General features: G+C 51.5%; 1 protein-coding gene across 1 annotated transcript in view; it reads right to left on the reverse strand.

Moving 5' to 3' along the window:
- Window positions 1-8,079, reverse strand: part of WTIP (WT1 interacting protein) — a 78,495-nt gene extending 70,416 nt beyond the window's left edge. The window contains exon 1 of the mRNA XM_082770073.1: window positions 5,949-8,079. Coding sequence (XP_082626199.1) covers window positions 5,949-7,428 — 1,480 coding nt within the window. The 5' untranslated portion in view covers window positions 7,429-8,079. The remainder of the gene's footprint in view (window positions 1-5,948) is intronic.
- Between the last annotated feature and the right edge of the window lie 4,421 nt (window positions 8,080-12,500).

Raw genomic sequence — 12,500 nt, forward strand, 5'->3', positions numbered from 1 at the left:
GGTTTTAGTAAAACTCAACTTTCTGGATTAGTGCTGCTGATTTATTTTCTTTCCATTGCTGAACCACCCTTTAAACCATCTGAAAAATGACTTTGCCAGGATTTTTGGTTTTAATCGCTTGAGCATTTGGAAAACTCACTTGCTTTGAAGGCCTTCTAAACATCCAACATGGCTGCAACAGAGGCATCTACGTCCTAGTTCATTAACTATGGATACTAACGATGCCCGAAGGATGCCCAAGATAACAGACTGGTATCTCTGCTGCTGCCACCATGAAGCAGGAGCACGCAAGCACAACAGACATCCTCAACACCCACTTCAGAGTTACCTCTTCAGTGGAAGATTTCTCTCTGGGTGTATCACTTTGACATTTAAAAGCATCAGCTTCACCTTACTGCAGCCACTTTGACAGCTACCTGTTACTCCAAATTAGGGCCATTTTCCTACTCTCCAAAATACAATTTGATGGATTCTGTGGCTGCTCCTGATTCACCCACCATGGTGTACAAATCTCCAGCGCATGATCTGACACCAAACGGGGATGCCCACACATACAATCCTTTGTGGAGGGTCAGGTACAGAGGCTAAGTAAACAACTGCTAATACCAGCCAGGATTATTTTGACTTGGGATCCTGCTTAGGATGTTTCCTTAACCCCTCTAAGAAGGCACACCTGACCATTTTTAGGGGCAGAACACAACACGGGATGAGAAGGGTGTTAAAAGCCTGTTGTTACTTCTGGAAATTTGAGTGCCTCTTACTTGAGGAATGCAATAGGAACACTGGAGCTTGTGATAGAGCCCTAAAACCAGGCAGATCTAACAACTTGCTCGCTGCTTTGCACAGCAGCCCCAAGGCTCTACAGTCACCAGCAGGGCAGCGGGCTCCAAACCAAAGCAAACTGCAACATGGGCTCCGCTCAGCTCTTACCTTTCTATATCCTCCATCTCCTTTCTGCAAGGCTATTGACTTTGCAACATGGGAGAAGTTTCTTTTTGCACGCATTTCAAACCTAAACAATCTCCTTTCCTTCAGATCCAGAAGACCAAGTGGATCACCCTGTGGTTTAAAACCAACCAGCTGTGACGTCCAGAGAGGTACACGAACACATTTCCTAAAGCATATGGTGACCGGGAAGGGTGACCACTAAACCAGGGCCTACCACACCATGGCAGCATATACACCTGCACCAATGCTGCACGGCACATCCAAACCTCTCTAATGCTGAACTTATCTGTGGCAGCCCTAACAGAAGACATGGCAGTTATTGCACAACACCATCATTCCCTGCACCCAGTGCATCTCTAACACTGACTAAACCGAAGATGAAAAGCACAAACAACAAAAACAAGAAAAAAACAGTTAAACAACCCCTCCTATTCAGAGTCAAGTTTTCTGCTATTGAAGGTAAGGAAGCACCGCCCCAGTCCACAGTGCATGCTTCTGTGCAAGTTATAGACACTCAACCTGCCACATATGGTTATTGGTACCCATATTACAGACATTTAGTACATAAAACTGTACTGCCTGATGCCTTGGTGCAAGACCAGTGACAGGAAGAGAACTCCTGGCAGCTTTGAGTATCCAGGAAAAAGGACAAAGCTCACTGTGACAGGCTCGGTTGTTTCTCACTGTGGACTAACAAGCAGGGTATGAACTCGCTGTATTCTGCCTACCAGATGTGAAACAAGGGGTGAGGTGGCAGTGAAGGGGTGGGAAGCACCTGATGTGTAGCAGAGGTTGGGGAAGGCACCTTCACAACGGGCACTGCGCAGGGGTGCAAACACCGCTCGTCTCCCCAGACTGCACAGACAGAAGACAACTCACTGACCCCACACCTACGTAGTTTCACTGCACTTTTTCATCTTGTTTTTAGTCCAAGATAGTGAGACAATTACTAAATCAATTCTCGCATGGGATCCCACCACCCTGACCAGGATAGGCAGACAGCCCTCGTTAGGCAATGGCTGCAGCACAGCAGGGGCTGCCAGGAACACACAGCTGCTGCCCGTGCCCCTCTGCAGGCTCTCCTTCCATTTCTGACAACACCAGCAGAGCCACAGGACAGAGATCTTGTCTGAAACCAACATCCCAGCCAGCGTGACATTTCCCTGCCCGGCAGATGACAAGTCACAGGTTTACAGTCAGTCCCAAAAGGACAGCTCTGACTTGGACGGGTACGCCAAAACTTTCTTTTTCAGCACCTAGACATCAGCCCAAAGGTTTCTGCAAAGTAAATAGAATTTAAGCCAGCGCCTGAGCTGCTGACGTTCCAACACCCACGAACGTCCTGTTGACACCTCAGAATGCACATTCAATTTTAAACATCCCCAAAACACAGCTTTGGCAGTTTACCTCATTGCATACAAAGCCCATCTGAGAACAGTTATGGAACTGAGTGAAATTACTTTTTTATTGCTTCTGTTCTTAGCGTCTGCCAGTAAACTGAGCACGCTTACTGAACCGTCAGTACCTCGGGAGGGGACGGACAGGGGCCTCAGGGGGTTTAGGATAAAGCAGTTTGGGAAGAGGTAGCTGTACCTGCTCCCCCTGCAACATGAGCACAAAAGCTCAGTTCTACCCACCTGTGGGACGCTGCCAAAGGAACAGCCTCAGCCTTCCTGTGCCCTTTGTCTGCACCCTTGGGTCAGCCCCGGCCATCTCATTCACCCCATCACAGGGGTGAATCCGGAGCAGCTCACAGATCCAGCCCAAAGCAACCCTTCCTATCTCCTTCCTTTTTTGCAGGCTTGCTTTTCTCTGAGCTCAGTGAGCACATGTGGCTGCAACATGCTGGTGGGAGCACTTGGAAGTGGCAGGGTGCTACTTCTCAGCTGTGCAACTGGGAGCAGGGCAGGCGCAAGGCACTTCTTGCAGCATTGCTGCTTTTGGTCAGACTAAACCAATTGTGTAATGACATCTTCCTTCTCTCTACAAACGCACTGAAGCCTGCTGGAAGGAAGAGTGGGATGGAGAAGGTGAGGCAGCAAAGCTCCCTGCACAGCACTGCTCAGAGCCAGCTGCTAGCCCCCAGATCTGCTGGGACATGCCATCCAGTTCCTCTCCAATGCTCACACGCTGTACGTGCCCTGATCACAGGAGGACACTTCAGCAGGTCCCCAAAGGCAAAGCCAGTCCCACAGGGGTGCTCTGTCTGGGCAGTGTTACTGAAGGACACTGGTTCTTGTCCCTTCTCTCTGGGTCCTTCTACTAACGCTCCTGTGTTCTGACTTGGGGCAGACACCTGATCTCCAGCCACCTTGCACATCTCATTCCAGAGGAGGAAAGGGCAAGCGCAACGGCAGCAACAGCAGCTTCATCGTGTATTTATCTGCCCCAGAATACAGGCTGCTTCTGAAAGGGAGCAGTGCGGTTTGGGAGAGCCGCCAGGACTGCCAGCACAAGCATGGTGAGGGGAACACCCAGACTGACCCACAAACAGAACGAACGCAGGGTACAGTTATTCTTCCTCCAAACAGGACTGGTTAGTCACTTGACCTCAGATTTAAAATAACTCACTGTCCAAATTTTGGAAGTTGTATTTGGACACAAGACAGAACACAGTGGTCTGCAGACAGCACCGTGTGGAGTAGCCCTCGCTTTGAATGGACAAAGTAAGAATCACTGTATTCTTTCCCGGGGGCAGGGGGGTGCAGAGAACACAGTAAAATTACATCAGTGTCACCACATGAGCATTTATTCACCAGGCAATTGAGCTCATCTAATTAAGGAGCATTAAACCATCTGCTCTGTTGACTATTGGCTTAACATTTCTGTTCTCCATGGGCACCACAGGGCACTGCAATTGCCTTCAAAGCATGTCAGACACAAGTATGTGTGATGCTAGAAATTAATGCATTTCTGCTTGCTTCTTTTTACTAACATCAAGAACTTCTCAGAAAAGTCAACCTAAATAACCTGCTCCTGTACCTGTCAATAAGCAGACTTCTCCTCATGCTGGTCTTTCTCCTTGTCTCTGTCCCATCAGCCTGCAGTTGTACCAGACCAAGCCGTCAGCCCTCTCTTACAGCACCCCAGTTTTCTGGATTTCATCTACTTCTAGGGTGCAAGCTGTGCCAACTTTCTGCTGCTACAACAAATACCTACGGGGCAGCTGGTACGCGTGTTCCCAGACAGAAAGGCACAAGCTTGCTGCCGACCCGACACAGGACACATCTGCCGAGGCTTAGGGCATGCTGCAACATGTTGTGGGAGAATATACATGCAAGTAGTGACACTCACAACAGGTAAGTCCTTATAAATAAGTAAAACCCACCCACACCACAGATTCCTGAGGCTGCTCCTGGAGCCCCTGATCACACCCAGCTTCCCTAGCCACTGGAAAAACCTTGCAGAGGGTCAGGACAACCATAAGATATGTTTCTTACTCAAAATGCCTTTTAGTTCTGTCCCTCACTGCACACCACTGATATTTTGAAGTTAACATTTCTTGGTGTTAGCACATTAATTAATCCCCCTCTACCCCCATGCAGCTTCTGCACATACTCATGAGTGACCCGTTATTGACCTCACTATTATTGACCCCAGCTTGTGACGGGCCTGCCAGCACCTGAAGCCCCTCACCAGGTGCAGCAAACCACCAGCTTTCTTCTTCAGCCCCGCACAGGATGGATGGAGGCACAACAAGGCTGCTGCAGTAAGCTGGCACTGTATTCAGCCTCCTTTGTCCAGGCACAAGAGCTTGTAAAAACAATACCACCGCAGTTCACAGAAAGGCTTTCCTAGTAGGAGAGGGCACCGCTCGCTCAGCTACCTCAAGCGATCTCTCCAGGTCCGTCTCACTACAAGCACACAAAGCCCTGCAACTCCTCCCTCCCGCACAGAGCACACTCATGCTACACCAAAAGCTACCTGGAAATTCAGTGTTTAAATCATGGACTGAGGTAACACGTGTGTCCATCTCACACAACACTTGTGTCACTCACGGATCACACTTTCAGCACCCAGCCAGCACACAAAGGCTGAGGTACCTGGCCCCTCAGAGGCAGGGGACTCGGCAGCTCCCACACCCCGGGCCACTGCTGGGTGCTGACTGACCCCAAGTCCCCCACCTCCCCTGGCCTTGCTCTCCCTCCTCTGACAGTAGCTACCCCCCCACAGAGCCCTCAGCTCCAGTTCACCCAGTACCCTGTTTGCACCCAGTATAAAATATAAGACACAGGAACTTGACATGACTACAAAGCACCTTCACGTGTTTCAAGAAGTTGCTTTTGTTCTATAAAAAAGCACTGAAGATACTTAGATTACTACCACAAAGTTGACACAACCTCACCAAGGACAGACAGGTCTCCTCTCCCCCAACCTCCCCTCACGTGCCAGGGATGACACCAGCCCCTACCAGACTCATGCGCAGCACAGACCTGCAAGGCCTCACAGGGTGGAAACAATGCTGGGGATCCCACAAGCACTCCAGACTAGGATAACGTAAGTGAATGTGGCACTAAAACTGCTTCACCAGCCAGGCTCATCCTCTTTAACAATTTAAACACTGCAGATGGCCTGAAAGTATGATCACAAATATCACAGCCTCAGGGAGGCTGAACTTTATCGGTGAAAGCAAATGAGCAAGTCAGCACAAACCCCAACAGCTGCTGTAACACTTCAGACAAGTCTCATGGCCACATTTGGAAGGGGAAGAGTCACAAAGCCTAGCAAACCGTGCAAGAAATAGAAGATTAAATGCCAGGGATGAGGCAAGGTGCAAACGCTTCTGACACCAGTTAGAAAGACAGTATCTGTGGTAAAACAGCTTTGTCTTGCAATGACCAGAGACTTCAGTGGGTAACTGGCCCAGAGCAGTTCTGGGTATCACACACCTTCCCCAGAGCTAAAACCGCCCAGCTCCAGGCAGGCCCCAGACACCATCACCATCTAGCCACTCGCCCCCTCCAGGCCCTACACCCTGCCTCCCCGAGCGGGTCACTCACCGAAGTACTCCTTCTTCATGTGCATCTCCAGCTCCTTCTCCAGCTCCAGCGTCAGCGCCTCCAGCCTCCTCTCCGCCTGGCTGGGGCCGCTGTCCCGGCTCGGCGTCACCTGGTAGGGGAGCTTGAACTTGGGGGCCGAGGCCGAGCCTTTGCCGGGGCTGTAGGCGTAGGGGGCCGCGGCGTCGGGGCCGGCCCCGCCGGCCGGGTGCTGCGGGTCGTGGCGCGGCGGGGACTGGGCGTGGATCTTGTGGTAGCCGTCGGGCAGCTCGGGCACCGCGCAGTCCTCCTGCAGGCCGGGCCCCAGCAGCGAGGAGCGGGGCGAGGGCAGCTGCAGCTCGGGGTAGGCGCTCATGGAGCCGCGGGAGCTCCGCGAGCTCTGGCTGGAGATGCTGGAGCGGGGGCTGACCACGGCAGCGCCCTGCACGCCGCGGCCCTCGGGGGGCCCGCAGAGGCTGGAGCGGGGGCTGGCCACGGCCAGGCCGGCGGCGGCCGCCCCGTCCAGCTCGGCGCCGCCCGGCGGGCCGTACCTGGAGTCCGAGTAGCTGGAGCGGGGGCTGGTGGGGCACGAGTACTGGCTGGCGGTGCTGGAGCGGGGGCTGGCGTGGCGCTGGTCGTAGCCCATGCTGATGCCGCTGGTGCGGTTGCTGCTGGGCTTGCTGCCGCCGCCGCCGTCGTAGCTGGTGAGGCTGGCGCGGGGGCTGGAGTGCTTGCTGGTGTCGCTGGCCGTGCTGGCGTAGCTGGAGCGGGGGCTGAGCGCCGCGCCGTCGTACTGCACCAGGCTGCCGCGGGGGCTGCCGTACTTGTCCTGCCCGGGCACCACCAGGCTGGAGCGGGGGCTGGAGAACTTCTCGTAGGGCAGCGAGCACCCCGCGCCGCCCAGGCTGGAGCGGGGGCTGGAGAACTTGCCGTGCTCGGCGCCGGGGCCCGGCGAGGCGGCGGCGGGAGCCAGGCTGGCCCGGGGGCTGGCGGCTCCGTACTTGCCGTCGGGGCCCCCGGCCGCCCTCCCGCCGCCCTTGGCCACGTAGCCGCCGTCGTAGGCGCCGGCGTAGCGGTAGCCCTCGGCCGAGTAGCGCTTGCCCTTGTCGGGGAAGCCGCTGTAGCAGGGCAGCGCCACCTCGGAGCGGGTGCACAGCCCCTCCTCGCAGCACGGCGGCCCGGCGGCCGGTGGCGGCGGCTCGGCGCGGCCGTTGGCGGCGCGGAGCGGGGCGGCGGGCGGGTAGGCTTTGCCGCAGGGGGCGGCGGGGAAGGGGAAGGCTTCGGCGGGCGGCGGCGGCGCGGCGGTGCCGTTCATCTTGCGGCCCCGCTGCTCCGCCGGCATGTGGGCGGCCAGCACCCGCTTGGTCTCCTCCAGGTCCGGGGGGAGCGGCGGGTCCCGGCGGCCGCCCCGGCCGTACGGTGCCTCCGGGCAGGGCTCGTAGAGGGACAGGTCCTCCAGGAGCTTGGTGGCCTTCAGTGCCATGTCCTCCTCGTACTTCTCCATGCTCGGCCGGAGCCCGGCGAAACTCTCTGCGAAGGCGCAGTCCGGAGCAGAAAAGATTAAAAAATAAATACAACAGCAAAAAAAATCAAAAACCCGCCCCCAAAAGCAAGCTCCTCGGCGGGGCACAGCCGGCGGGACGCGGCTCCTTCCCCGGCGGGCGGCCCGGGCTGCGAGCAGGCTGCGCGGCGATCACCTCAGCGGCATCCCGGCTCCGTGCGGCTCGGTGCGGCCGGGCTGCCCGGCGGCGGGCGGCGAGCGGAGGCGAGGAGCCCCTGTGTCACTTTCCAGCCTTAAATAAGTTGCTGGGTCCAGTCAATGGCGCGCTGCGCGGAGGAATTTGCGCTCGGCGGCTCCCTGCCCCCGCCGCCCCCGGCCGGCCGCCCCGCGGCGGGGCCGCGGCTCCGGCCCGCACCCCCGGGCGGGGGCGAAGGCGGCGGCCGGTCCGTGAGGGGCTTGGCGGGGCGGCCGGCGGGGCGCGGGGCGCGGCGAGGCAGGGACTCCTTTGTGTGGGGCAGGAATGCGAGGAAGGAGACTGGGCGCTGCGTCCCGCTGGAATGTAGTTAATGCCGGAGCCAAACAATGATTTGCACCGAGTCAGGCGGGGAGAGGGCGGCCGCGGCGGCGGGGCCGGCGGCTTCCCCTCAGCGCGGCCCGCTCCCGAGCGCCGCTGCCCGGGGCTGTCACCGCCACCGGGCTCGGCCGGGGGCTGAGGGGAGTCCCCGGCGCTGAGGGGGGGTCGCGGTGCCGGGCGGGGGCGGCCGCGGCCCCGTTTCCCGCTCTCGGCCCTGACTGGAACTTTCGGCCGGGGCGCGCCCCCCGCGGGCAGGGGCTGAGGCGCGGCCGCTGCGAGCGGCTCCCACCTGTGCCGGAGCCCCGGCACCTGAGGGCTACTTGCACTCCCTGTGGCTTCGTTTTTAAATAAATAAATAAATAAAAGCACTACCGAGACGCGATGAACGCTCCGTGGCCCAAAGCAATCTGTGAATTGACATGAGCTTGAAAAAAGCGTGCTGCTGTTTGTGCTACTTCGCGAAAGTTTATCTGTTGATCCTGTAACAAACACGGCGCTGCTTGGCATTTACGTTTGTATACACGCAGCAGTCTGTCAGAAAACACCACCAAACGGACTGCTGAGCTGAGACCTCCGATGTGAAACGGTAGCCTACAGTTTTTTTTTATAAGTACAACTCCCTGACAAGCATCAGTGCTGATCTCAGAAACACTGGTGCAGCCCAAGCAATAGGTACCTGAGTGGTGTCGATGCAACGAGAGAAATATATTGCAAGTTTGTGCTGCAGGTGCTCTGCTCCTGCCAAGAACATTTTATCCTGTTATCATACCTAATTAAACATTAAAAGCAACTGTGTACTCGAAAATGTCCCCAGCTGTGGAGGGCAATTGATTGGCAATCTGTTTGTTTGCATGTGCAGGATGGTAGGCAAAAAAAATATATATAAAAAAAAATCTAGCAAACCATCTAAATGTGCAAAACCAGCCCTGAAAAGCAAACCTGCTAAACATGGAAGAGGCTGTTCGCTCTTGATGTGAACATATGTGTACAGATGCAACCCCTCTTGGGAGTCAACAACGTTTTCCCATCTCCAGCAGTCTCATTACACTTTCTGCTGGTGTCACCACGTGCTTCCAGAGGTTACTTCCTAGAAGGTACGTCTTACCTCTGTTTTGCAGGTGTGTGACAGCTGAAAGCACCTCTTGCTGTAGCACATCCTGGCACGTACTGCTGCGGTTCCAAACAGCACAGCGTGGGCCCTGGGCGATGGCAGCAGAAGCCTCCTGGTGAAGGTGCCATGGCGCTGACCTGGATCACAGCAGCATTTCAATTCCCTGCCCCGTTCAAGCCTTGTGCTTTCTGGTGAAGCTGTTGACAAAGACACTGATCACAGAATCACAGAATTGTCTAGGTTGGAAGAGACCTCAAGATCATCAAGTCCAACCTCTGACCTAACAAGTCCTCCACTAAATGATGCTGTGTCTTCCACTGATGATGCTGTGAGCTGTGCAGTGTGGGCACATACCCACCAAGATCAAACAGAGGTTCCTTCTGCAGCATGTGCAGAAATCCCAGTTAATTTGGGTGCTGAGCCAGCGACTCCTGAACCAAGTTCACCAAGGGCAGTGGGCATCTCACAGGCTGCCTTCAAACACATGGGTGCTGAGCTCTTCCATTTCTGGTTCCTGGGGCCTTTGCTAGGATGATCCGTCCTCTGACTAGCTCTGGGTTACTCACAGACGGTTTTTATTAGGTTGTCTTCTTGTGAATCTAGGAAAGGCTCATGGACAATCTGGGAACTTAGGCCATCAGAGCACCTATACAGAAAAGCTAATTTATTATATATATTTTTTTTTTGTTAGTTTGTTTGTTTTTAATTTTGTTTCTCAACAGTAGGTAACTCTATTATTAATCAAACAGGGTGTGTTGAGCATATCCTGAGGGGCTCTGCCTGTGTGCTCACACAAGGAAAGATTTTGAGCATCTGTTTTTAGGAGCCAAACAGTGGGAACTGCAGAGCTGATGCTGTGTGAAGTCAGAAGCATAAGCTCAAGTGGAGGAGCTTGTTGTCCTCCCATAGCTCTGTCTTCTAAGCCACAAATAAGCCCTTGTTCTGCCTCCAGCACAGTCTGATGCTGCTGCTGCAGCAGGTTGCAAGTTCCTACAATAAGCCTCTTGGTATGTAAGTAGTTAAAGCACGTGCTTTCTTTAGTATGAACTCATGGGAAAAACATACTGGGGACTGAGAGAGCCTGGGGAATCTACGGAAATAGCCCCTTTTAGTAAGCAATTTGGATCAAACAATAAAAATCACTTATGTTTACTGTTGAAAGCTTATGCTCAATAAGTAAATCCTCAAAGCAAGGCCCAATCAAGTCTGTTGCAGCCCTGGGCCAGAGTATTCCTGCACAGTGTTCCTGTCTCAGCCCTACAGCAGGGGCAATACTACAGACCCGCTCTTCTCCAGTAAATCGTACTCCTGTCATACACATAATGAACATAACATTTATCCACACTATAGCCACAGATGTAGCCCACATGGGTGAAATAAATATGTTTGCAGTGGTACATAACACACTCGAGCACTGCTGCATTTCTCATAGAGGACCATATGTGCCGAGCTGTGCAAACAAGAAGTGTAGAGTTTAAACTGCTGTCGCTATAATAAGTACCCCCATCATTCTCCTTACTATTATATAAAAGGAAAACCAAAGTACAAGGCAATTACAGCTTGACAGTCCTGACATGTTTTTCTCCCCAATTTGTTTAAATAAATTTGCTTACTATTAACAACCAGATGTAAATGTATATATTGCAAAAAGACTCGTGCAACTAACAACATGAGCTATCACAGAGTATTATAAAAGATGAACTCCATTTCTTAATTTGTTGTGGTAATCCTTGTGTCTGATTTTGAGTTATATCAGTAAAACAGATATTAAGGAAAGCCAGCTGCTTCTGTTAAATAAACTCCTTTGTTTAAGACTTAAAGGGAGCAAAAAAGCCAGGTGGAGTTATTGATCTGTGAATATCATCCGGCTGGGCCTCACAGGCAGTACACTTCTGTTTCTTCTAATTGCCAGTGCCTTCAAGAAATGCTGGCCAAACCAACAGGCAGGGAAAATTAATGGTCTGCTGGGGATTTTGTCTCCCTGAGTTGCATACAGCTTATTACCAACAAAGCAGAGAATCTGTAGATATAAGAATTTACTGGTAAAACCTTGGGCCTATTGAAGACAATGGAAAAAATCCCACTGTTGCAGCATATCTTATGTCTTTACTGTGACAATGTAGGAAGGAGTTTGTTGTCTGACTCATCAATTTAACAATTTAAAGCTGCTATGCAGATTTGCATGTTGATTTGGGTGCTACCTGACTTTTGCAAATTCCCTCCTTCTTTCCCATAGTGAGAAAACAATGAAATCATACTCTGAAATCCCCAAGGTAAGAAAGACTTACAATTATGCAGGTTCCTGTTCTCTCCCAAGTTTTGAAATTGATTGGTTTCTTGGTGAAGTACATAATGAATATTCTTCTCCTTTTTTCTATTCTGAGCCTGATTAAAAAGAAATAATTGTGAAGCTCATACAAAAATTACATTGAGTAATGTATTTATTTTGAGAGAAGGGACTGAAGATTTTGTTTTCTTTGAAGTTGTAGTTGTATTGTGTTTTATAGTGCTTTGTTTTTTTGGGTCTTATATATTAATTTGTATTGTGATAACTTTAAGTATAAGCAAGCTTGTTGGAATATGAAGTTTGGATGTTGATATACATTAATATTTGGGTGAATTGACTGCAAATAACGTTAATTAAGGTTATTCTGGCTCTCCAAAATAATTTAAAGCTAGACTAGCCACTTGACTGGAAGCAGTAGCCTGGGCAACTATTTTTACACTATGTCAGGATATGAATGAAAACATCAAAATTACTTAATTGTTTTATTTTTAGGACTGTCACTGTACCTTAACTTTTTTTTTTTTTTTTTTTTTAAATACTCATTCGCAGATCACAGTTTTTGAAAATTGGAATTACTGAATGTGTTTTAGGGCACCATCTTCTGGTAGACAGAACGCAGTGTATTTGAATGGCTACCTTTGACTGCTAGACACAACTATTTAAAATATTTTTCACTAACACTACTCTGCAGGCTTACGGGTCACTTCTCATTCTAAATCTGCAATAAAAAACTATTTAACATTTTTTACATTCTTCGTATTCATTGCAAATGCAGCTATTCACCATGCTGCACAAATATGACTTGGGACAGACCCTGTAAAATTCCAGTCACAACAGCCACTTTGTGAACGTGCTATGTTAGACAGACAACATATGTCTAAGCACTTAAGATTAATGCACCATTTATGTATCTTATTTCTTTTATAGCTTCATCTTCTACTTCTCTTACTTATTTCTGCTTTTGGCATTCCTGGCCACAGCAGCTTATTTGCTCATAGCTGAGAGACTGCACACAGCTTTAGTCATACTTCCCTTGCAATCAGAAGACATAATCACTGTATATTCAAACACAATCTATTAGCTTAATAGCAGCTATTACATAT

Source organism: Aythya marila (genome assembly GCF_965140915.1).
Source record: "Aythya marila genome assembly, chromosome: 12".
Taxonomy (NCBI): domain Eukaryota; kingdom Metazoa; phylum Chordata; class Aves; order Anseriformes; family Anatidae; genus Aythya; species Aythya marila.